Source organism: Sinocyclocheilus rhinocerous, unplaced genomic scaffold, assembly GCF_001515625.1.
Source record: "Sinocyclocheilus rhinocerous isolate Xijiao unplaced genomic scaffold, SAMN03320098_v1.1 scaffold2583, whole genome shotgun sequence".
NCBI classification, from domain to species: Eukaryota; Metazoa; Chordata; class Actinopteri; order Cypriniformes; family Cyprinidae; genus Sinocyclocheilus; species Sinocyclocheilus rhinocerous.
In genome coordinates this window covers 570350-597214 of record NW_015650696.1, presented here as the reverse complement: position 1 = coordinate 597214, position 26865 = coordinate 570350, and the positions used below count along the sequence as shown (strand labels likewise).

Sequence of the window (26865 nt, the reverse complement as noted above, 5' to 3'; positions counted from 1 at the left end):
TTATATTTGTAAAAGTACTGTTAATTGTTAGTTCAGGTTAACTATTGCTTTAACTCATTAATATTTAACATCCTTATTGAGAAGTAATACTGAAAATACTATTTTATTTATAAATATTTTATTTCATTATTATTTTATATATTCGATTTTTATTTGAAGTTATTATTTTAAAATATTTTTTTATTAAATGTATAATATAAATGAAATATTTATTTTAAATGTTTAACATCTAATTGGAGAAGTCAAATTATCTATTTTAGCGAAAGTCACTTCACCTCATTTTTCTAGTTGTCTTTTTTTGTTATATTTATATTTAGCAGTGGGAGAAGGTAACCTCAGTCATATCATCTGTCGCCGTTTACACACACACACACACACACACACGCGCGCGCACACACAGGGAGCCTCCTCCTGTTGTAGTACTCCACGTGTTGCCATGTCTCAATAGAAATACGCGACCTTGAGGTTGTTGTTTTTTCCAAGCCATAATGCGCGTTTTTCTTGCGCGATCTGGCAACACCGAGTACTCTCACCGCAAGTGCGCTGCTGCTGTATCCGTGTGAATGTGCACTAGTTCTGCTGCCGTGCGGCCTTCATGCTGTTAGCACACATATATACAACACATAGCGTCAATATTTTGCTTAGTTAAAGCATAAATGACTACCGGAGCCGAGAGAGCGGAGCCTGGAGACAGCGAACAGGACGAAGAAGATGTATATGAAGTGGAGAGGATTATTGATACGCGAGTGGTGGAGGTGAGAGTGTTTGTGGCGGAGCTTCGGATGCCATCTTGCTAGCGACGTAGCATGTCGCTATTACTGTCCTTATAGTAAATACTGCAGACGCGTGTATAATTAATAGGATAAGTCTAAATAAATAGTCAAAAGGGTGATTTTACGGCCTGTTCGCCCTAAAACGCCAACTTCCCGCAGTGCAGAGAGGCTGTATTCAGTCGTTGTAACTTTCTGGCGGTTAGCTCAGCTCAGCTCCGTACCGGTTTGAGCCACGAGATTCAGTTTCAACGGCTCTTCTTGTTTACATCAAACCGGCTTAAATCTGGATCAATTACCACTTTAAACCCCGGACTAAATATACCCGCGGCCAAAATGAGTGCCGAACACTAAGAGTGGTGTTTCATGCGGAGGAAAACACTTGACGGCATTCAAGGGTCGATATGCACAGTTGTTTACAGAATCCATAACTCGCGCTATTATATCTGAAACGGCACATTATTAGTGCTCTTTGAATAGAAATGGATAGAAAAGAGAAACGTATGGATGTTTAAATCTTATGCTCATGCTTCTGATCACGCAATGTGCAAGCTCGCTGTGTAAACGTAAAAATATAAATAAATCTCTTACAAACATAATGCGTGACAGATGAATCTCGTATGTATTGTTAGCCCTTTGTGCATGGTCCTACTGACGGGAATGCGTAACAATGCTTCAGCATTTTGTTTTATAAGTCATTTATTTTTATTTGAATGGAATACTTATTCAGGAATTTAGATTATTTTTAGGTGGAGTAACAGCCCCTGGAATAGTGTTGCTGTACTATGGGGAGCCGTTTTAGACATGGATTTGGTCTGTAGATGTGTGTTTTGGAGATGGGGTTGGGATCCGTTTCCCTGTTCCTGTCTAGGTGCTTTATGCAAAGGCCTCTTGGGCTTTCATAAAGAGAGAGAGGGGGGAATATCACATTACATATCACTTTCCTCATCTTCAGGTCTGGAGATCCTGGGTTGCCTGAGCAGATGTGATATTCTGACTGAATGATTTCTGGGAGACTGTTTTATGGTGCCGTTCCAGCTGCGTTCAATGCAAGAATGACTGATCACTTCATGCCAGACTGCTTCAGTTTATTTTAGTGAAGCTACATTCAGCAGCGCCTTATGTAGAAATATCACAAGGGTGTGTGTGTTTGTGGAACTGTGCGTCATTAATACTCAAAGAACAGGTGATATGTGACAGTGGAAGGTTTGTTATTAAATAACTTAAAGAGGAAGGCAGATAGTGGAGTGGAGTGAGCAGACAAAGTTTAACTGACAAGGGATAGTGATAGAAGATAATTACAGACAACTCGGTTATAACTGAAACCCTGTTGGTGGAGATCTATAAGCCTTGGTGAAGTCTATTGAGGAGGTCAGTGTTTAGAGGACAGATAAGGCAAAAGACATGTAAAATCCAATTTTGTACCGCTCAGTGCCCTTTCAACTGGAGTCAGTTCTACTGCAGTCAGTGACCTGCAGTATCTGTAATGTGTGAGGTGACTGAGTGTGAGAGGATCTTCCTCACGGAGTCTTATAATATTGTCTAGATGTGGGTAAAATTGTTTTTTTAAAGTCATTTGGGAACCTAATGTCATATTTTAAGTTTATGTGTGCAACAATATTTCCATTTAAGGGGATCCATTTATTTATCTCATACTTAAGTTAAAATAAATTACATTAAATTCTTAGTCTGAACAATTATGACTTGTGTTATTAAATCAGTTAAATCAAAACTACAATCAAAACTATCTGTGATCAGTGCACAAGATGTCATAACACAATAAAGGCTATGCTTTACCCATTTTTTTTAAACTGATTGATCACTTTATATTATACAGCAACAAACACAATTACAGAACCGGCTTTTCTGACAAGATGCGCGTTAAATATCGCATGCGATTTATCGTGCAGCCCTACATTAAATATACAATACTGTTCAAATGTTTGCGGTCAGTAAGATCAAAAAGAGTATAGAGAATGTATCACAGTTTCCATAATAATATTATATTATATTTTATCATGTAAAGATCTATGTAGGATCATGCGATGCTGAAGACTGGAGTAACGAATCCCGGAAAAGATCGATTTGCGGCTTTTGAGAATTGATATCGAATCGACGTCATTTTAAAAAACGATTAATCGAAAAATCGATTATTATTTTTTGCCCAGCCCTAGTAATGGCTGCTGAAAATTCAGCTTTGCATCACCGGAATAAATTACATCTTAAAATATATTCAAATAAAAAACTGTTAATTGTAATTATATTTGACAATATTTACTGTTTTTGATCAAATAAGTGCAGCTTTGGTGAGCATAAGAGACTAATTAAAATTCTTTAAAAAAAATCTTACAGACGCCTTTTGAACAGTAGTGTATGTTTAACAACAATCAACTCTGAGAAAGCAAATAGCAATTTCTGTGACTGCTAAAGGTCACTGTTATGTTGTAAACCCATAATTGGATAGGCACAGAATGATAGTTAATGCTTGATTACTTAAAAAAAAAATTTTAGTTTGCCCTCACTTTTTGAATATGAGACATTTTAGTCCTTTCCAGTGGTATTTTTGTATCGAGACCTTGTTCATTTGTGACCCTGCAAGAAAGCTATGTGATAAAATACCTTTTTGATTGAGAAATATTTCTGTGTCTTTGTGTGTCAGTCTAAGCGTCCGTCACAATTTTATCCAGGTGGTGTCCATTCATACTGACTGTAACATGAGACAGTGATGGCTGTGAGCCAATAACAACCACTCTCAGATCAACTGACAGCCTGTGCTTACTAGACTACTGTGCTTTGGCAGACACACACAGACAATCGTGTCTTTAACTCGCTTGTTTACAAAAATACAGTGATTAACCGATTTTCACTGCTGCTTCTTCCTGCACAGAGGCAGTTGTACAGGAAACTAGCACTCTAATCTAAGCCAAGGCTCTCAAAATGGGTGCAAACCTACCAGCAGTATCTCACACTTAAAGACAAAGACAGATTTGAGTTAACATACAACAGCCACAAAAGTATGTTGAGTTGCTTGTTAGTGTCGTGAAACCAGCAGATGTAAAAGTGGAAAGAGATCCCATCCACTCTGTCAATTGGGATTAAAACATATTATTATTTGGCTTTGATCTTCGGCTATTATTAATCCTCCAGATAGAGTCACATGAAATAAAAGGAGCCGGGATTCAGCAGTGTTTGTTACTTAGCAACGCAGCGGATAATGAACTTCCCTTTGAAACTAACCTGTGGAGCTTGGGATGCATCTGCTAAGCATTAATTACTGCCTTAATGTCTCCTATAAACATCACCCCTCTCATCGTTCTCTCATGTAGTGCATGACATTAGTGATAATGCGAGGTAGACGTCTGACACTAGAGCCTAAGTAGTATTTTTATATCATAAAACAAAAAGTTCACTTATATACCCTTCACTTATAAGAACTTTTCAAGATAAAATACAGTTTGACATGTTGTATCTTCTCAGTCTGCGTTTGGATTTGAAATCAAAATAATGGATAAATGTTGTGTTTGTGGTAAACAGCCGCGGATCAGGAGCGGACTGCAAACGCGTCCTGTGAAAGCAAAATGAGTCCGTGCTGCTTCTGCACCGCACACACATACTGTATACGCACTGCAGACGGAGTACGTGTAAATTTGGCGCAACAAATCTAGTTCAACATATGAGGCAACGCCACAAAGTGCTCTATGACCAACGCATGGCCCTGGACACAGGATTTTTTTTTTCTGCCATGTCTATTCTAGAGACATTTTGTTACACCTTTACTTAGTGATTATTTTGCCTTATTTCTATTCTAGAGACATGTTACAGCTTTTTGATAAAGCTCTAATTTTTCTCTGTGCGTCCGTCTTCAACGTCTCTGGCCTGTGTTAACGGGCGTTTACAGACTTCATATTTTCACATAAATTACATTTTGGAAAACGACTGCATTGCAGCGCAGTTTGTGCAAGTCCAGAACAGAGACGAGTTGCTTGCAATAAGACAAAAAACAGCCGCTTGCTGATCGCGTAAGTTCCAGGGGAAGCTCCTTAGCTCGGCCATCCTACACACACACGTGACTGACTGCTCACTTGCACCAACAAGAGGAGGAGGGTCGTGTTACTCTCTACACTGCACTCAACCTGAGGGATTCCTACACTTTCAGTCTTTGAGGAAGACATGAAAAACCTGCATACTGCAGGAACGGTATAACGGAAAATATTAGCGGTTTTGAAACCGTGACATTTTAAAAATCGCAGTATACCTTGAAACCGGTAATCGGCCCATGCCTAATTTACTCAATTATTCAATAAATCGATGTTATTGCGAATATTAATGTACTTGTTCATCATTGTGTCAGTGTTTTAATCGCAAGAACAACAAAGTAACGAAAGTAGAAAGTAGAAACATGGTGGCGACTTCCATGTAAGGGGACCTATGGTGTATGTAGACATAAATTGCTCAATCTAAGGTAATAAAAACATAACGGTTCATTAAGTAAGGTCTTTATACACCTCTGAAAACATAGTTATGTACTGTATATTATATTGCATTTCTGTCAATAGATCGATGTAAATATTACACATTGCACCTTTAAAGGATTAGTTCATGATCAGAATAAAAATTTCCAGATAATTTACCTTTTAAAAAAAAAAATAATAAATAAAAAATGTATATACTTTTTAACCACAAATGCTCATCATTAGCTCGACCTCACGTATTACATAATCATGTTGGAAATACACATATACACATACTGTATACGCACTGCAGACAGAGCACGTGTGAACTTGACGCGACAAATCTAGTTCAACATCTGAGGCAACGCCACAAAGAGCTCTATCCCTGGACACGGGAATTTTTTTTTTCTGCCATATATGTCTATTCTAGAGACATTTTGTTACACCTTTACTTTGATTATTTTGCCTTATGTCTGTTCTAGAGACATGTTACAGCTTCTTGATAAAGCTCTAATTGGTTTTCTTTTGGAAATATGTTTTAAATTCACACTGAATGCATTTATGACTGTAAAGCATGTCTGTGTGTGTCAAAATCGTGATTAAAATCGAAATCGCAAAATTGATCAAAGAAATCGCGATAGGTTTTTTTTGTCCATATCGCACAGCCCTACTGTAAGTGTGTTTTTGAAGTACTAGTCAGTGTTATTTTTGCATTATTTATATATTATAGTATTTATTAATATTTTGAATTAGCTTTTTTTTGTATATCTTCAGTTTTCAATTTAGTTTTAGTAATTTTATGTTTGTCATCATCATTATTATTATTTGTGTTTAGCTTTTAATATTTATTTGAGGAATTTTATTTTATTTAATGTATTTTATATTTCTCTTCCATAGACAATCTCTGACACAAACACGATCCATCCACACATTGTGGATGAGTGAAACCGATCACTCTCCCTTGACATAACCGATCAAGCCGCTTATATTAACATGGCAAAACAAATACAAACTGCTGTGTATTTATAAGTGCATTAAATTATAGCTGTCAAATTATAGCTTACAAAGCCATTTAAAATGTACTTGTTCATTTTGTTGCATGTGCTCTTACTCCGTGAGAGTGAAGTAAAACTGACTGGATCAGAAGCCTTTTTTGTGTTTCCCTGCCCTTACCACTCCACAACTTACCACACCCCCATGGGAGGCCATGATCTTTGACCTCTGACATTTGTACAGGGAGAGGTGCTGTACCGGGTGCGATGGAAGAACTACTCATCGGACGATGACACCTGGGAGCCTGAGGCACACTTGGACGATTGCAGGGAGGTGCTGCTTGCCTACAAGAAGGCCCTGGCTGAGATGAAGCCAAAGAAGGAAACTGGCATGGTGAGACTCTAAAGATATGTTCACATGATTGTTGTTTTTCTAAGAGCGTGTACAGACAATGCTATATCTGGTTTACTTGAAGAAGTCTTTGGGAATATTGATTGTGCTCCGTTGTACCTAGAAGCTGCCCATGAAGAGTGATTTGTTTGATGCTGATTCTGAGAGTGAGAGTGATAAAGAGGCCATGATCTTTGACCTCTGACATTTTTAGGGAGTGGTGCTGTACCGGGTGCGATGGAAGAACTATTCATCGGACGATGACACCTGGGAGCCTGAGGCACACTTGGACGACTGCAGGGAGGTGCTGCTTGCCTACAAGAAGGCCCTGGCTGAGATGAAGCCAAAGAAGGAAACTGGCATGGTGAGACTCTAAAGATATGTTCACATGATTGTTGTTTTTCTAAGAGCGTGTACAGACAATGCTATATCTGGTTTACTTGAAGAAGTCTTTGGGAATATTGATTGTGCTCCGTTGTACCTAGAAGCTGCCCATGAAGAGTGATTTGTTTGATGCTGATTCTGAGAGTGAGAGTGATAAAGAAAAACAGAAAGAATCACCTATAAAGAAGAAGAAGAAAAAGAAGAAAGTGGAGGAATCAGATGATGAGATGCCTGTGAAGGAAAAGAAGAAGAAGAAAAAGAAGGAGAAATGGTGGGAAGACAAACCTCTGCCTGCACCTGAGTCTGATGAGGAGGAGGCAGAGAGCAGGGATCCTTCCCCTGCACCTCCTAAAAAAGAGACAAAGAAGAGGCTCATTGACTCTGATGATGACGATGCCCCAGTTACTCCCAAGAAACAAAAGAAACTTGACAAGCATAAAGATGGAGGAAAACAGAAGAAAGAAAGTGGAGAGGACCGCAAGAAAAAGAAAGTAAAGTCAAAAAAAGAGATTGATACCTCAGATGAAGAGGATGAGAAGAGCGACGTGCCCTCTGAGTCCCACACGGATGATACAACAAACACAGAAACAAATGATTCCTTCAAAACCATGACAGCAAAAACCACAGACAAATCTGCAAGAAGTGAGAGTGGAGGTGATCTCAAGCAGACCAAGCAGAAGAAGGCCAAGTCTGACCTGAAGCTGCAAGGTTTCAAAGACCTGATTCAAGAGAAGAAGCCTAAAAAAGTGGAGGTTTCACCGGCCACACCTAAAGAAAGTGGTGCAAACAAGCACAAGAGCTTTACTAGTAGCAAGAGCACTAGCAAGTCATCTCGCAGCGAGGAGGAGCCCGACTCCAGTGACACGGGGGCAGCTACGTCCGCACCCAGGTCAAAGGTTAAAAGCAAAGGGCAGGAAGCAGGCCCACCTTCTCAGAAGCTTTCATCTGCCTCTTCCTCCTCCTCATCCTCCACAGCATCAACAGCCCCCATCAAGCCCAAAGAGGAGGAGCCGAAAGAAGAAGTTGGTGAGAAGGGAGGTGCCTCTAACTTGTTTGAGAAGTTCCTGTTGAACTGTGAGGCAAAAGATCGTGTACCAAGGAGACAAGCGGATCAGAACAAGAATATAACTCCAAAGGTACAGGTCTAAAACTCTGATGTAACCCATTTTCTTCCTTTACTTTTTTTTGGCTTTTTTGTTGTACATCTGTTAAAACAGCTAATACCAGATTATTATTATTATGCTAATTAAAAGAAAGAACTGAAAGAAGTCCCTTATTCTCACCAAGGGTTATTTGACCAAAATACAACAAAAACCATAATATTGTGAAGCATTATTATAATTTATTTCATAATAACTGTTTTCTCACCTGTTTTCTATTTGAATATATTTTAAAATGTAATTTATTCCTATGGTGGTAAAGCTGAATTTTCAGCAGTCATCCAGTCTTCAGTGTCACATGATCCTTCAGAAATGTTTTGATGCTCAAGAAACATTTCTTATTATCATTGTGCTCCTTAATATTTTTTTGTGAAAACAGTGATAGATTTTTCATGATTCTTTGATGTCTTTACTCTTTACTATCACTTTTGATCAGTTTAATGCATCCTCGTTGAATAAAAGTATTGATTTCTTTAAAAAGTTTACTACAACCATTTCAATTACAGTTTAAGTATTAATTTTTTATTTTTTTTTTTACAGACATGAATGATTTTTTTTTTGTTTTCAAAAAAATGATGTTTGTGATTTGACTTTTTTCCCACTTGTTTTACAGGGTGCAGGGAAAAATGACAAGAAAACAAAATTGTCCAAGCAGTCTCCTGCACGGAAACCTGATTCAGACAGGACAGAGAAGGCAAAAGATGGTAAAAATACATTTGTAGCTGACTTAAATTTTTCATTCTTAATGGTCTTTTGTTTGATTCACCACTACATTCTTCTCCTACCAGTGCCTCGACCTGGTCAGAGTCCCTTCTCTATGGAGATCGACGAGAAACAGGAGAAGGGAACATCCGAGAAAAGTGATAAATCAGACGAGCTGGCCCCCAAGTCTAAGGAGGAATTACAAAGAGAGCAGAGAGAGGAAGAGCAAAGGAAGAGGAAAGAAAAGATGGAAGACGAGGAGAGAAAGAGGAAAGAAAGGATTGAAGAAGAGGAGAGAAAGAAGAAAGAGAGAATAGAGGAAGCCCAACGGGAGAGAAAAGCACGCATGGAGGAGGCGCAGAGGCTTGCAGAGGAGGCCCGGCAAGAGCGGCTGGAAAGGAAGTCCATGACTGAGTCAATAGCATCTCCTGACTCAACAGAAGACTCCAGATGGAAGGACAAGAGGAGGAAAAGGAGGGATGACAGTGAATCACGGGTCTTCACCGCCTGCGATGACAATCAGGACTCTCAGGAGACCATGGAGCGCTCTGACAAAACTCCTGGTTTGTATTTGTCAATGTAAAGTTAAAAGAGGTTTAACTTTTGAAAACATGTCTTGAGACACCTGCATACTGTTCGTTTGCATTAGGCATGCATGGTTAATTGAAATAAAACTAAAATAGCGATATGGCTTAGTGAGATTATCAAATTGCAAAGATTTTGATTTAATTAATTAAATATATATGCATAGTGTGATTTAGAGTGAAGGGTAGCATTGTGTTCTTTTACACGCGAGCAGCTCGTGATCTGGTGTTTTCAGTGTCTGTTCGCATTAAATGCTTCTCCACACAAACCCATCTCTGCATCTGCTCTTGAGTTCAGGTTGCTTATAATGTGCATTTCAAAACGCAACAAGCTCCAATCATCTTAACATACTTTTAATGAGTAGTGTTTATCAACTGGCAGTGTCACTGTCAACACAAGAAAAGCTTTAAGGGTTCCCTGCGGTTTTCCATGAAAATTAAAGCTTGATGGTTTAATACTCAAACATGGAAAAAGTAAGCCCATCCATGCTGATGATGACGTTGATTATTATTGTGTTTTTAAAGTTGTATGTAAAATTATAGTATTTTTCTTAAATAATCTTTTATTTGAGTGAAATATTAATTTCTTATGTTTGCTTTTTTCAATTTGATGAATTTTTTTTTCCCCCCAAATCAGCAGCCCTAATTGCCACTTAATTTAGCCGTTTTTTAAAAATGGAAGAACACATCCCGTGTGATCAATTGGTATTTTTCTATTATGGCTATGCATGTGGCAGCTGATATAGTGGGGATCCCAAGCTGTTTCTGAGTCTCTGGATGCTAACAACATGTTTCTGTGTGACAGACAGGGGACCGCCATCTCTTAATCTTGGGGTGGAGCTCAAGCTGGATTGGATGACACTGGAGGACTTTCAGAAACACTTGAATGGAGAGGATGAGAATCTCTCTCCGCTAGCCTTAACTCCTGGTAAGTGATACCCACACAGAAAGACAACAGCACAAATCCCTCCTGAATGGCATATTTTAGGTCCATCTTTCATTTATTGTAACATTTCAGTTTTCAGTTGATGAAAGTTTTCCTCATCATTTTTCTCTCCTCTTCTCTCTTGTTCTGTTTACCATGTAACTTTCAGCGGAGCTGCGAGAAGCAGTGAAGAATGGGAATTACCTGGCAGTAAAACGTGCACTTAGTTCCAAAGAGGACTACAATCTGGACCAGGAGGTATGTTACTTATTTCCTTTTCTCTCTTCCTGTCTCTGTCTTGAATCTATATTAATGACTCATCAGAGAACTGGGTCATGTTGTAGTTCATCATGGGTTAACCATTATGCAGTCAATGTTTTCAGTCGAACATAATTGTCTATAATACCTGCAGAAAGTTATCTGTTAACATCTTTTAAAACATCTAATATATGTAATGAGATATTTGAATTGAAGCAATGAAGAATCATACTTTTTGCATCCGGATGGTGTAATCGGAGCATCTGCAAGCAGAGGCTAACTGGACCTTTAGCAAGGCAGCCATACCTTGATCCCTTGGTCTAAGTACTATTTGAGAGGATTTCATGTGAATATCTTTGAATGTTTTGTGCATGTGCTGCCACCTGCAGGACTCTAGTGGCATGTCCTTAACACTGCTGGCTGCTGCAGGCGGTCAGGATGATGTCCTCAGGCTGCTCATTAAGAAAGGAGTGAAGGTTAATGCTAGACAGAAGAACGGCACCACTGCCCTGATGCATGCTGCTGAAAAGGTGCAGAACAACACAGGAACCCTCATTGATGACTCTTTTCACTTCAACCACTAATGCAAGAGAGTATTAGCATTTTTAGTATAGTATTGTTGCATTTGTCTTAGTATAGTTAAGCACTAATGTTCTGTGTCATTTTGTTGATAAGTACACAAGCCCACAACAATCTATTTTAATAACTCGGTTCTGTTTGGTGCAGAACTTCTTGACAACAGTGGCCATTCTCCTAGAGGCAGGATCATCTGTAAATGCCCAAACTCTGGGTGGAGAAACCGCTCTCATGAAGGTGAGAAGGCTGTTATATTGATCTGGGAATTAGATCTCTACAAACAGAAACCGGCTTGTTAATGACCCTATGATTGCTAGTTATGTCGATTTTTTCCCCGTATACTCTACCATTCAAAAGTTTGGGTTTGTTAAGATTTTTTTTTTAAACTTTTTTTGAAAGGAAAAGAAAACCAAAAACTCTTAAGCTTATCAAACTGCAAGTATTTGATCAAAAATACAGTAAAAACAGAAATAATACGAAATATTATTACAATTTAAAATAACTTTTCTTTGTAATACATTCCTGTGATGTAAAGCTGAATTTTCAGCAGCCAGTCTTCAGTTTCAAATGATCCTTTAGAAATCATTCTAATATGCTGATTTGCTGCTTAAGAATCATTACTTGTTATTATCAATGTTGAAAACAGCTGTGCTGCTTTAATATTTTTGTGAACACCATGATGCTTATTTTCAGGTTTCTTTGATGAATAGAAAGTAAAAAATCCGTATTTATTTGAAGATGAAATTTTTTTGTAGCATTATAAATGTCATTGCTGTGACTTCTAACGTTTTCTCAATTTATAGCATCCTTGCTGAATAAAAGTATTAAATTCTTTCCAAAAAAATCAGTTATACTGACCCCAAACTTTTGTACAGTACTGTATATTATTTTTTAGTTTAGAAATTAAGTTGTGCTTTAGCTATCAAACAGTTTGCACTTTTAAGTTATAATTTTAAGTTATAAGTTTTGATCTGTACTGAGTGCTGATTGTTGTATTATTCATTTTAAGGCTTGCAAGAGGGGCAATGCAGATGTGGTTCGCCTCCTGCTGGAATATGGCGCTGACTGCAACATCTTGTCTAAACATAAGAACACTGCCTTGTACTATGCCAAACTTAGCAACAATTTGATGATATATGATCTCATCAAAGACCATATGCAAACGTGAGTGTTTCATTGCTACATTATTCGAACACCGCCACGTATATGTGACCCTGGACCACAAAACCAGTCTTAAGTCGCTGGGGTATATTTGTAGCAATAGCCAAAAATACATTGTATGGGTCAAAATTATTGATTTTTCTTTTATGCCAAAAATCATTAGGATATTAAATAAAGATCATGTTCCATGAAGGTATTTTGTAAATTTCGTTACAAAACCATAAATGTATCAACTTCATTTTTAATTAGTAATATGCATTGCTAAGAACTTCATTTGGACAACTTTAAAGGCGATTTTCTCAATATTTTGATTTTTTTGCACCCTCAGATTCCAGATATTCAAATAGCTGTATCTCGGCCAAATATTGTCCTATATTAACAAACCATACATCAATGGAAAGCTTATTTATTCAGCTTTCAGATAATGTATAAATTTCATTTTCGAAAAACTGACCCTTATAACTGGTTTTGTGGTCCAGGGTCACATATATTTAAAGATGTAGGACACGGGCACGATGAAAATATCGCTATTAAAATAAGATGCATGTGTGAAAATGCATCTTGCAGGTTATCAACTGTGGCGGAGGAGACAATCAGAGCATATTTTGAAACGCGGCTGGCCCTATTGGAACCTGTATTCCCTTTGGCTTGCCACAGATTGTGCGAAGGGCCAGACTTTTCACTGGAATTCAACTACAAACCCCCTCAACACACACCCGGAGAAGGTGAAATACTCACTTTAATTTTGTCTGTTCTCAATAACTTCAATTTTATTTACTGAATTAGTTAGCTATTATTGTGCTTTCTGTCTTAGGATCTGGCATCCTGCTTTTTATCTTCCATGCAAACTTCCTTAATGAGATCACAGCTAGACTCTGTGGGCCCTGTAGTGTTCATGCTGTCGTCCTGAATGATAAGTTTCAGCTGCCCATCTTCTTGGTGAGACACTGATGTCACAATCGATCTTTATTCAAATTTATCGTCTCTTTGTTCTGTTGAATGTCTGCAGTCTCTCACACTCTGCGTGCTGCTCCCCCTACAGGACAGCCATTTCATATACTCTTTCAGTCCTGTTCAAGGAACCAACAAACTGTTCATCCGTCTGGCAGAGTCGCCCACAGCTAAGGTACCTAGGACTTTCACACATTTTTATATGAGATGGTTTAAATGCTGCTGTATAAATGCCTGAACGTGCACCAAAGCAAGTGTGAATAATTGAGATGGGGCTTTGTAAAATAATAGCTAGTTGTAGCTAACTGGGTTTCCATGGTTCTTTGGAAATATCAGGGAATGTTAAAGTTAAAATTCTGGTTTTTAAATGCATCTAATTGATCGTTTTGTGAACATTTCATCCATGTATGTTCCTCTTTTGACCTGGTAATTCTTTATCAAAATGTCATAACTTGATCTTTCAGTGAAACGACAGACTTCTCTCTTGTGACATATGCTGGACTTCTCTAATCATTTTGTCCAGTTAATTGCGTTCAGATCTGCCTCCAACCAATCAACAACTGACAGAAAGAACCAAGTCCTGCCCTACATTTTTTCCTTGTTTGATAATCAGTTTCCCTCAGTTGTACATCACAATATGGAAGAAATTATATTGCGCTACTTCCATAAAGTTACGACTTTAATGCGATTTTCAGGCCTGGAAAAGTCTTGGCAATATGAATTAAAAAAATATATATATATCTGATTTGTTAGAGAATCATTGTGTTTGATTCTATTTAATCCATTCTGAATGATTCTTTCATTTGATTTTTAAATATCCTTATCCAGTAATCATAACTGAGTAGAAAGTTCATAATCAAAATAATTAAAACGTATTAATCGGGAAATATGTTTCACTTTTTCCACAGGTTAAACTCCTAATTTGTGCATACAGAGTCCAACTACAGTGATAAAGTCAAAGGTCACTGCAGGAGCTCTTGACTTTTTCTACACTTGACACATGCTGAGCAGGAGACAGTTTAGAAATGGTTATGTTTTACTGTGGGGAAGTACTGAAAGACTGTAGTACTAACAGGTCAATAACAACAGTCACAGATCTCAGTGCGGCTTTTAAATATGTGCTTGGTTAAGTGTTGCAAGTGTTAAACGAGTTTCCAGAGGTCATGATTTTGGATTGCAACTGCATCACACATGAAGGTCAGCAAATGTGTCAAATTGGGTTTGTATCTGAAGGTCATTTGTAAATCTTGTTTGTAAAGTGTTCCTTTTCTTTTTTTTTTTTCTTTTTTTTTTTAAATAGAATAATTTATCGCTACAGATTCACTTACTGTTTTGTTTTATGTTATGTTCTGTTCTGTTTAACCCGACCACACGCTCATCCGTTGTGCTTCAGTTTGCATTGCTCGTGGGAATGTGACAAGACTGGACCCAAGTGTGACTTGGAACACCAGAGTGGGTGCTTTAAAATACAATTTTCCATATTTTGTTTCCTGAGAATGTGATGTTTTTTTAAAGGCATGAACTAATGGCATGAATCCTAAATTGAACAAAATGAAGAAATGTTTGAATGTATACATTTGAGTTGTGAGCTATTTTAAGGCCTAATTTGTTTTTGCATTAAGAGGAGGATTAAAGTCATCCAAGTAGGAATGATCAGTAGAACAGGATCTTTTAATACTGACTAGTAGAGAACGTGACCCTTTTCATGCATGTACCAATGTATTGTCAGGCAGGCTGTATACATCAGCTCAATTTAATTTCTTATTAGGTTTTGCATTAGAGTGTAGTTACGTAACAGTTCAACATGGTCATCTTCTGGTACTGATCATACAGATCACATGAGCATAGATTTCACAAGCATTATATAAAATCATTGATGACTGAACTAGACAGAGCTTTGAAGCGCAGTGACGTTCTTTTATTCTGTTGCTCATGGCCTACCCCTCTTTGTCTCGTCATTGTAGTAAGTGAGAGAAAGACTGCTCATTGATTCACTTCCTCTTTTGACTACAGTAAATACGCTCTACATATATTTCCATAACAATCAATATTTTGTCTTCTCTCCTATTTAATATAGCAACAATAAATAAACAGTTGTTTTCTTAACTGATGAAGGACTAGAGACTTCCATCCCTCTAATTTAATTGTATATACACATTCAGTGTAATAAAGCAGACTGTATTTCAGATGAATGTACGTTAGTATGTGTTCAGATAGGAAAGATGGCCCTTTGCCAACATACGCACTAGAGACAGTGTTGCCAACTGCTTTCAATTGAAAGTAGCTAAAACTGGTAGCTAAATGTCACTAGATGACATCACAATGGCAAATTCACTGATCTATATACAGATGAACGTAGATCAGTGGGCAAGATGAGAACTTAGATAAGGTTTGTCCAAGAAGTTGCTATATTTGTCCCTAAACTTTTGAAAAAAGTCTCAAAAGGGGCGGGGAAGTCGCTAAATCTAGCTACAAAGTAGCTAAATTGGCAACACTGACTAGAGATGGATGTGATAGAACTGTCTTCAGCAGGGGTGTCCAATCCTGCTCATGGAAGGGCCAACGTCCTGCAAAGTGTAGCTCCAACACACTTGCCTGCAAATTTGGAAGTTTCTAGTAAGTCTGAAGACTTTGATTAGCTGCTTCAGGTGGGTTTAATTGGGGTTGGAGCTAAACTCTACAGGACAGTGGCCTTCTATGAACAGGTTTGGACACCCCTGGTCTTCAGTATATATTCTATAAGGCAGGGGTGTCCAAACTTGGTCCTGGAGGGCCACTGTCCTGCTGAGTTTAGCTCCAACTTGCCTCAACACAGCTGTCTTGAAGTATCTAGTACAGGGATGGCAAACGTCAGTCCTGCAGAGTTTTGCTTCAACCCTAATCAAACACACCTGAACAAGCTAATCAATGTCTGAAGGGTTCCTAGAAAGCTACAGGCAGGCGAGTTTTAATTAGGGTTGGAGCTGAACTCTGCAGGGCTGCGGCTCTCCAGGACCGGAGTTCGCCACTGCTGATCTAGTATGTCTAGTACAGTGGTTCCCGACCCTGGTCCTGGAGGCACCCCAACACTGCACATGTTGCATGTCTCCTTTCTCTGACACACCAATTTCAGGTGTTGGAGTCTCTACTAATGAGCTGATGACCTGAATCAGGTGTGTTTGATTAAGGATACATGCAAAATGTGCAGTGTTGGGGTGCCTCCAGGACCAGGGTTGGGAACCACTGGTCTAGTAAGACCTTGATTAGCTGCTTCAGGTGTGTTTAATTGGGGTTGGAGCTAAACTCTGCAGGACAGTGGCTATCCAGAGGCAGGATTGGGCTTCCCTACTATAGGGCAGCAACAAAAAGACACCATCTGGATTTTTCTTTTCACTAGATGTCTTCAAACTAGTAAACATTTGATGACCAGCCAACAGCTTTAAGGACTTAAAATTTACATGTGCAAAGGTTATATAGGGAAATATAACAAACATTTCTGATAACACTAAGGCAAGCAGGGTTATTCTGATTAATCGTATAATTCTGATAAATATGTACATGCATTGGTGTTCATGTCTGGCACATGCATAATAATATGAACACCTTAACATTATTCTTGCTGTAGCCACATGGGTATGTTTTCCTTGGTTTAGAAGTAGAGACTTTGAAGTGGGTCTTAAAACAAGCCATAACAGCACAATGGTGGTGACCACTGTGACAAAATCAAGAGAATGGATAAACAAAATGGAGCTGAGTGGATACACTTAACTACTGGTATTTTTAAAAACAAAAATACAAATACAAAAATCAACTCTGAACCGTAGACTTAATGGTATTACCTAATACAAAGTATAATTTCGGCTCTAAAGCACGGATAATTCTATATGTTTTATTACATTATGATCAATCAATAATATTGAGTCTCGCAACGTAAGTGTTTCACGAATCACTACGACACACTAGGTCACTCTATTGCTTCTTTCTTCGATCCCATCAGTGCCCACCTAGGTTGGGCAAGAGGGTGTGTTTTATTTTATTCGGGGACCTTTGGATCAGAAAGGGGTCTTTAATGACACTTGTTTTATTAAGTAACTGAAGTCAGAAGTTTGTTGTAGCCTATATACAATGTTATGTTTCGTGAAAGAATTTCTTACAGAAAGGATCCCTAAAATGTACCTCTTTGGCTCTTGCGCTGTGCCTTTCCGTCCCTATGTTTTCACCCCAGTGAACGTGCTGTGGTGTTTACCTCTCAGACTGTTGAGGAAACGTTTTAGTGTATATAATTAGTTATTAGCTTTATATTGCTCTGCTTAGAAAGTTAATCTATAGAAACAAATCCCATTTAAACTGGCAACATTCAGTGGCATTTAGTAATTATCCTTTTTACTGTATATGCCGGATATTGCGGTATTTTTTCTAATAACTCAAGCTACATATGCGTTATTTGTCAAAGCGTCAATTTATATTCCATTAGGATGAAATTGGTATCGAATTCTCTTTTACCAAAACAACTTTAAGTTCTGATTTACAAATCTTGCATGACTTATATTATCAAATAATATAAAACGGTCATCAAGATATGTAAATGTGTGTCATCGTATTCCCGCTCATCTCAAACAACCATTTTGTATGTCTGATAGATTAATTGTTGCTCAAATGTTGTTGTGCGTGCACGCGCAAGTGATGTCTGGTTCAGGGTTGCCAGGTTTTCACAACAAAGCCCGCTACTGAATTGCTACTCAAAACTAGCCCAATCACGTTTCGAGGGGGAACCCCGGTAAAAATCGCATTCCGGTGGGGTAAAATACACGTTTTTGGTGGGGTAAAATGCACATTTTAGGGGCTAAATATCACATTATTGGGATCGCTTAAACCCGCGGACATGAAAAACAACCCGCGGCAACAGTGTTAAAGTAGCCCAATTCCGCGAGAAAACCGCGGACTTGGCAACACTGGTCTGGTTCGTAAACGAATCATTCTTTGAGTCGGTTCTTTTCAATGAATCAGCTAAATCAGTTCACAAAACGGACGTGAATGGTTCGTTCATGATTCGGCCAGAGCTGTTCCCGAATCAACAACCCAGAACCCTCTCTTTTGAACATGTCTGATTCATGAGACGAGAAGCGATGATGAAGAGCATTTCGAGAGAACTGAGAATCTGTCGGATAAAAAGTAAGTTCCTTTAATAGCAAAAACATTAAAAATAAAACTTAAATGAAAGGTGTTTAAATGTGTTGTAAATTAACATTTACAAAATTTAGCATCTAAACGATAAAATATATGGAGCTGAATCGTAGTTATAATTTACTTAACTTTAACACATGAAATCACAATAAACACATAATATTCTAAAACATAACAATAGCATTAGGTGCCTGAGAGCATATAATGTCACGATGGGCTGTCAAGGACCACGTGGTGGCGTTATTGCGTCATGGCGTAAAAGAATCACTGAATCGTGTTTTTGAACCGGGTCTTTGAAAGAAAATAACCGAGTCCTCTAAACGAGTCGGACTTCCCATAATCAGAGCGAGCGCGAAGAGCTAGTTGGCAGTATTCTCCTCCCACGCGCCTGGAACGTCCGTACGTTTTCACGCATGCGCGCCAGGATTTATGTCAAGGCACAAAAGTGGCGCTCTATCGTCTCCAGTTCTACTCCGGTAAGAATTTCTCTGGCGTTTTGATGCTGAACTGTGTGTAATTGGCCAAAGTTTTCACAACTATGTCCGCCGCGGAGCTCGAGCCGAGGAAACCATCGGGGTCACCTGTGTTTGAACGCGAGGGTAATTTAACATGCAATTTTACCCCGCCTGAGATTTCCCTCCTCCGCCGTGGCAGGGTGCTATTGCCTATGCTCTCGCGCATTGTTTCGTTCGCTCTCTAATGGCGGACATGAGGCAGTGCTACCCGCTGACTGAAGGGGGCAAATGATTTACCAATTAGTAAATATCGCTTGTTTTTGTCATTAAACACAAGGTGTGCTTTTAGCCCCTAGTTATATTGGCAAGCTTGAAATATTTAGTGAAATATTTGGGATTAGTCACCTATAGGCGTTATAGTTGATGTTTCTTAACAGTGCAGCGCCCCCACAGGCCACCACATGTATTGCCTTTTGATTGCCAGGGGTAAAAGCTCTTGGGTAACTTCAATTAAACCTTCACTCAAGTGTAATACCAGCAAGAAAACCCAATTCTCTTTGAAATCCGAAAGGGGGTCATAAGTATAGCCAAAACCAGACGTATTTTCTATATTAATGTGCTTAGAAGTGGGTTTACTGACTGCTAGCAAGAGTTGAAATTGGTCGCAGTGTTATGTGGGTTGTTATTCAAAAAATGCTTCTTTTAGAGTGCCGTTATGCATATATTCGTATACATGAAATTCAAATTTAGTTTCCCTCCAATTTTGTCGCGGGGATTATTTGCCGATAACTACTTATGACTAATGTTTTTTCACTACAATAACAATGGCGCAGTCTCGGAGGCTCTCCTCCCTCCAGTCCGCCGCTAATCCAATGGCTGCATGCGCCAGAGAGGCCCAGGGGTGGGAGCATAAGCGACACATGGGCCGGGGGTTTTGCGTCAAAAGGGGCAGTTGGGGTAGATTGCGAGGCTCCTCCCGCTTGGGGGTCTCGCGTAGCAAGTTTGCGGACCCGTTGGCCCTTGAGTTTCCTGAGTATAATGAAAGCCTGTGAAGCATAACGTGTTGACGTCGTCATCCGGTTGCCTTGACAGCGCACGGATCCTGGTCGTGTGTGTGTGGATACGGAGGGTCCGGAGTCAAGGGCACGGCCCAGGGGCAATGGTAGGAATATCCCCAAAAATGACTTCATTATGTTGATAATTGACACAATTGGTGCTAGAGAAGTGAAGCTTTATTGGGCCGTAAAACTGTGATGCATTTTAGTGGAGGCCATTGGAAAACAGTTGCGTTTTTGCTCAGAATGCAGACTTGGCATGGCGCATATGCATGTGATTATATCACGTCTGAGAGGTGGATCAGTAACACTGCATATACTTTCCTCTCTCCAGCATCCTAATCATGACATCAGCCTGCAAGGAAAGCCAACAGATTCAAAATGCTAACTTGTTTGTCACATCTTTTTGAGCAGTGTTTTTGTATTTGCTGTTTGGCGTTGCCTCCATAAGGAGTCTGTGCCGGCATTGCATCAACATTAGGATCTCAGCTGAAATGAGGCATTCAGTGTCAAAGCCTGGGAATGGAGGGAGATACACTCCAAGCTCTGCATTGCAGTCCAAATGTATTAAAGTTCAACCAAAAGACTTTACAATGGATGGATTGTCATAGCAGATACAGATTTCCAAATTCAAAGTTGTAGCACACAGTTTTTTTTGTGTACTACTATATGTTTTAGACACTAAACTGCTGCAATCTACATTTCTGCTTTTATTTTCTTTAGAGAGACCAAAAGATTTAATTTCACTTTTTTTAAAAATTTTATTTGTACTTCAAATTACAAGCAAAGATAGTTTGATGATGGTGTTTGTTGAACTCTGTAATGAAGCCTAAATTGGTCAAGTGTTGATGATATAAGAGTTACTGTTCATTTACTAGCCTTTGCTTGAATTAATAATTTTGGTTGCTTAGTGATGATCGTTTTTGTTTTATGATGATGTCATGGATACTTGGTGACTCAAGAGTTCCAAATCATTTCACTTTTCTTGCATTTCATAATTTGATGTTCCAAATCTAGAGTTCCAAATTATTTTCACTTTTTTTGCATTTCAGAATTTGAAGTTAACCATTTTTATTTTTTTTTATTTTATTGTTTTGTTTTTGAAACCCCTCAATGTAATTTGATCTTGTAATAATTCCTTCGAAAAATCTTGACATTTGTCATCATTAACTTGAGACTGACCGAATTTGTTAAATTTTTTCAGGCTGTAGCCGGATTGGTCATATTTTGTTAATCAAATTAGCATCTTTATTAAATAAAGGGATTATTGATCAACAAACCAATTCTATTTTCAATTCATCAGTCATGGGGCTTTTTTGCTTCCTCCGGTAATTGTTCACCTCATTGTGTTTGTGTCAACAGGTGGTTGCCTAAGCAATGGATGGAGATTTGGAAGCCAGGGCAGATGTAGAGGAGGCTGGTACAGTCACGGGGGAGGAGGAGGGGGAAGGACATATGGAAACCACACCCAGAACAGAGCAGACTCCATCTGCAGAAGAGTCACAGACAGCACCAGACCTGCCCAAGGCCTCAGAAGACAATGACGATGATGTAGTACTGGTGGAAGGGCCTCCTGCTCACTCTCAGGGTAGAGTCCAGCCCCCCAGCCCCACACCTGCAGAGACCCTCGCTGCTGCCAAAGACTGTGCGGAGTCGGCTACCACGGCAACCGCTTCCTCCAAGGCGCTCAGTCCTCCCTCCTCTGCAGCTACAACCGGCACCAAAAGCCAGAGCGAGCCAATCGTTATCGACGATGAAGAGGATTCGGAGCTCAAAGGTGGTGCTGCTTCTTCATCCTTGCCGCCCCCTGAGGCCGAGGATGCCCTGAGCAGCACAGAGCCTGACTCTGAAATTAAAATCGCTAGCGTTACCACGCTGGGAACGGACTCTTCAGCGGTTGCCATGGCAACGTCAACAGCAACGCCACTGGCACTGTGTGCTCAAGAGGATATAAACCTCATGATCACAAATGTGACATCGCTGAAAGGTGAGGCCGGTCCAGCAGCAGCCCGGTTGGAGGGTTTGGAGGGGACTGAGAATGGTCTGCAGATCAGCAGTGCGTTCAGCCTGAACCCAGAGGCCCAGCAGAACCAGGGTGCAGCCAGCAGACCTTCACCCACGTTCAACCCAGGACGCATCAGCGCTGCGAGCCAGCCTGTGCAGAATGGAGAAACGGGGACACACCAGAGATCTGGTAATTCATCCACATGTATCTGCTTTAGGGGTGTGTGATATGACGATTTTTGATCATGGACGATTAAAATGTCTCCACGATCTGCTTTTGAAGAAATATTGTAGTATCGTGCTACAGCACACATTCTATCAGTTACAGTTCTGGCGCCTCCGTCTCATACTGTACAATGCGACATACATTCACATCAAATGTTAACTCTGCAGTAGAGTTACACTCACGGGACACTGCACTTATTCGCAATCACAAAGGTACATTATTTGCATGTGCTTTAAAGCCTTGCCGGTTAAACATTTAATTTGTGTGCTGTTCTGACATGCGCTTTTTCTGAGCGCATGCCCCTTAAGTGCGCAAATGCTAAAATGTATGAAGGTAAAATATTAGCAAAACTCGAGAGCTTCTTGATTTGAATTTGAGAACTTGTCATATTAATATTTGTATTTGTAAGTTGAAATTTACACTCACAGCTCTGATGTGAAAAGCTGAATCTTTTGATTTGTACACGCAGACAACAATCAAAACACCCATGTTTTGAATTCGGAGTTTCAGATTAATTATTACAAATGTGTAAAATGACAGACACAAATGTGTACGAAATATTTGCTTTTGCACTTCAGTTTCGCTGTACAACCACAAGTCAGCACTTACAAACTCTCAGATCTGGCAGTACAACTTTAAATCTTTAAGTGACTTTAAATCTTTGACAGTGCTTTGACTTTCGCTACTCCTTTCACGATATTCCTGTAGCAAAACTCACTTGTGCACGCAGATGCGAGAGAGCAGATCCGGGGGTGGGACTGGGGTGCGAATTAAGCCATTTTACTGGTCGATGACTGACCAATGAACAAGGCCAGCCAGCGCGACTTGTCATGTGGAAAGAAACATTTTTATGCACAAGTATCAGTTATTTGTAAAATGCTGAAATTAGCCAAATAAGCTTTTACAGGATTTTAAGCCACTACATTCATCTTGGCATTCAAGCATTATCTGGTAGACAAACAATGTAACATCTTTCATATGTTTATCCTATATATTGCAGTTACATGGCTGTAATACTGTATGTTGAACCACTTTATATAATGACCATTAAGGCCAATATAAAGCCATTAAGGCATAATTAAAAATGAAACGGGATAAAAATTGATGCAGGTAAGGGAGTAATTTCCCAGTAATATGACTAATATAGCAAGTACACAGTACAGGCCAACGCATAAAATTTATATTGCACTTGATTAAAAAAATGTTGCTTATTGTATTCAGCAGAAGCCTTCAACTATAACTTTAACATTAGTATTTATACTTTGTGCGTGAAATTGTTTTTAATCTAAGATTTTACTTACTATGGAATAGACCAGCACATTTAATCATAGAAATACTTCTGTATTGGAAGATCTTTACATAATAGTTTGATGTTAATTATGGTATGGGATAGTTGGTTAATAAGAAATAAATGTCTCTGATCTGTTTCGTTTTGCTTGTCTGTTTCATTTTTAAAATAAATACAAGCCTGAAGGCGTATAATTACATGCTTGGTTATACTACATTCATCTTGGCATTCAAGCATTATCTGGTAGACAAACAATGTAACATCTTTCATATGTTTATCCTATATATTGCAGTTACATGGCTGTAATACTGTATGTTGAACCACTTTATATAATGACCATTAAGGCCAATATAAAGCCATTAAGGCATAATTAAAAATGAAACGGGATAAAAATTGATGCAGGTAAGGGAGTAATTTCCCAGTAATATGACTAATATAGCAAGTACACAGTACAGGCCAACGCATAAAATTTATATTGCACTTGATTAAAAAAATGTTGCTTATTGTATTCAGCAGAAGCCTTCAACTATAACTTTAACATTAGTATTTATACTTTGTGCGTGAAATTGTTTTTAATCTAAGATTTTACTTACTATGGAATAGACCAGCACATTTAATCATAGAAATACTTCTGTATTGGAAGATCTTTACATAATAGTTTGATGTTAATTATGGTATGGGATAGTTGGTTAATAAGAAATAAATGTCTCTGATCTGTTTCGTTTTGCTTGTCTGTTTCATTTTTAAAATAAATACAAGCCTGAAGGCGTATAATTACATGCTTGGTTATCAGCATATAGCAGCATTAAATAAGACCGGAACATACAAAAAGGTATACTACACGCTTGGGCTGCACGATAAATCGCATGCAATATTTAACGCGCATCTTGTCAGTAAAGCCGGTTCTTTAATCAGCGGTAAATCTCCATCACCTGTGGGCTTTCACATGGAGCAGCATTAACTACACAGAGCCGTTGTTCACCGACAAGCTGCGCAAAATATGATTGTGGTTTTGCGCAGCTTGTGGCAATCAAATACAGTTGATATTCCTGATTAAACATATAAAGGAATTCAAATGTATTATTATTACTTAATAGAGTTCTCGTGTTGACTCAGCTTTCATTCTGAAGTGCACCGGCTTTTGAGTCCAACGGAAAACAGTGTCTTGTTTAAAAGTACCAAGAACAACGCGCATATCTGAGGAAGTGCCAGTCACGGGATTTTCGATTGTTTGTGAGGTAAACACAGTTTCATTTTTGTTTGAATTCATTTATATCACATCTGTGTCTCCCACCGGAGCTGCTGCTGGATTGCGGCTCTGATGTCTCACGGTACGTTTGAATAAGAATTTTCTGCACGCCAGAGTGTTATTGTATGTAACGCAACGTAGCGTCACGTTAGAAAGTGAATGACGATTGGTCATTTTACTGTCTGCCAGGTGCTGGCTTCACATCTGAGTGGCTTGTCTTAAAGAGAAAGCATAAATGGACAATATGGTGTCATAATCCGTTTTGAAAAACATCGGCCACACGGAAAGACTTTTCGGCCGATGAAGATATTAAAAAAATTCCAAATATCGGCCGATATAATGGCTTCATTCACACCCCAGCCCCACCCCCGGATCTGCTCTCTCGCATCTGCATGTACAAGTGCACAAGTGAGTTTTGCTACAGGAATATCATGAAAGGAGTAGCAAAAGTCAAAGCGTTAAGATTTAAAGTTGTACTGTCAGATCTGAGAGTTTGTAAGTGCTGACTTGTGGTTGTACAGCGAAACGGAAGTAAAGTACAAACGTAAATATGTCGTACACATTTGTGTCTGTCATTTTAGACATTTGTAATTATTAATCTGCAACTTCAAATTCAAAACACAGGTGTTTTGATTGTTGTATGTGTGTGCAAATTAGGGGTCGACCGATTATCGGCGCCGATATTAAGCATTTTTATGATTATCGGTATCGGTCATTTTCAAAACCGATTCGCCGATAAAATAACTTAATTTTGAAACGCGCTATTTGGCTCTGATGCAGCCTGTCAGAACTCACCACTCTGTGGCCTAAAGCAGTCTCCGCCCACCGCCCATCTGATTTGTTGGGAGTCACGAGTCAGACCAATCAAAGCGGAATTCACTCTCACTCCGAAAGCACTTGCTAACTGGAGCTGCTTCAGTGATCACGCACCAGTTGTCTCTCAAAGGTAAGGCAGCAGCAGACGTTGCTTAAGTTGCAGTAAATCACAATTCACTAACGTTATACTGAAGTTGCAAAACACCTCAATGTTGTCTATGATTTCCGCGATGCGGAAAACACGGACGGAATCGCAGAATCCAGTCATATAAATGGAATTTACTGTATGACGCTGAATGTCACGGAATTTGTCAAAGTTTGGATGAATTAATCAAAAGTAGGTCAGTACACTTAAATAGAGTCGCAATATGGACTAGTATCTGTAAATATTAAGCCGCAAAAATACTATTTAAATATGAATCCAGCATGTTCTGCGTGTCTCTGTCTATGTAAATGGCACAGACGCGCGATTTTGTTTTCTACACAAAGAGTGCGACGCTCACGGTGATTTCAGCTTCTGTCATCTCACTACATGAGGACATAAATACATGAACAACATCTCCAGAACTGCTCTGACTCCCTCTAAGAGTCACTTCATGAGCATTTGACAGTTTCATTGGAGTAAAACTATCTTCATATAATTTACATAGACCTACAGAAACAAGTTCCTCATGGCAACCCGTCAAAATATAAATTCGGGTTAGCTTATAGTAGAGGCCGCGCAACTATAACGACATGTGAATAATCCCGCCCACTCTAAAAGCGGTACTAAACTGCAGTGGAAACGCAAACCGTGCCGTGCCGAGTCGTACCACGCAGTGGAAAAGCGCCATAAGAGTCACTTCATGAGAATTTACAGTTTCATTGGAGTAAAACTATCTTCATATCATTTACATAAACCTACAGAAACAAGTTCCTCATGGCAACCCGTCAAAATATAAGTTCGGGTTAGCTTAAAGAAATTATCAGAAATATATTACTGTGGTGCAGTATGATGTACATAATACTACTGAGGGATGAAAGTTTTCCGTCGCCATGACGGATTTCCGTCAATTGGAAAAAATGAGGGGAAAAGAAACATGTAGCACATTGTTGTTGTTCTGCCGGTGTTCTGACGATTTGTTGGTAGCATAATCTGATAGGTAGCATTATTTGTCAGAACACCAGCACACCAAAAATCCTCCCCGCCACGGCTGCAGCTTCTCACTGACGCTCGCATCATTCACAGTCGGGTTATTAGCAGAGAACACAGAGCAGGACTTGAATTTCAGGCGCAGGATTGCGGCTATTAATAATAACTCATT

At 39.1% G+C, this 26865-nt stretch overlaps 2 protein-coding genes across 5 annotated transcripts in view; both read left to right on the top strand.

The window, feature by feature from the left end:
• The first annotated feature begins 454 nt into the window (after nucleotides 1-454).
• Nucleotides 455-15349, top strand: LOC107712279 (M-phase phosphoprotein 8). 3 transcript variants are annotated; one of them, XM_016517488.1, is made up of 14 exons: nucleotides 455-755; nucleotides 6458-6607; nucleotides 7093-8124; nucleotides 8762-8852; nucleotides 8937-9413; nucleotides 10240-10362; nucleotides 10529-10617; nucleotides 11007-11147; nucleotides 11344-11430; nucleotides 12203-12357; nucleotides 12922-13079; nucleotides 13169-13293; nucleotides 13397-13480; nucleotides 14214-15349. In XM_016517488.1, the coding sequence occupies exons 1-14, from the start codon at nucleotides 657-659 to the stop codon at nucleotides 14253-14255; spliced, it is 2853 nt and encodes a 950-aa protein (XP_016372974.1). In that variant the 5' UTR covers nucleotides 455-656; the 3' UTR covers nucleotides 14256-15349. The 3 variants fall into 3 exon arrangements, with proteins under 3 accessions (XP_016372974.1, XP_016372973.1, XP_016372971.1); XM_016517487.1 differs by lacking the exons at nucleotides 455-755; nucleotides 6458-6607 and adding an exon at nucleotides 6795-6968; XM_016517485.1 differs by lacking the exons at nucleotides 455-755; nucleotides 6458-6607 and adding an exon at nucleotides 6795-6968 and having other exon boundaries at nucleotides 7090-8124.
• Nucleotides 15350-18813: 3464 nt separating this feature from the next.
• The window catches only part of zmym2 (zinc finger, MYM-type 2), a 34210-nt gene continuing 26158 nt past the window's right edge, over nucleotides 18814-26865 (top strand). For both annotated transcript variants that reach the window (XM_016517484.1, XM_016517483.1), the window contains exons 1-2: nucleotides 18814-18944; nucleotides 21341-22172. In XM_016517484.1, coding sequence (XP_016372970.1) covers nucleotides 21356-22172 — 817 coding nt within the window. In that variant the 5' untranslated portion in view covers nucleotides 18814-18944; nucleotides 21341-21355. The remainder of the gene's footprint in view (nucleotides 18945-21340; nucleotides 22173-26865) is intronic.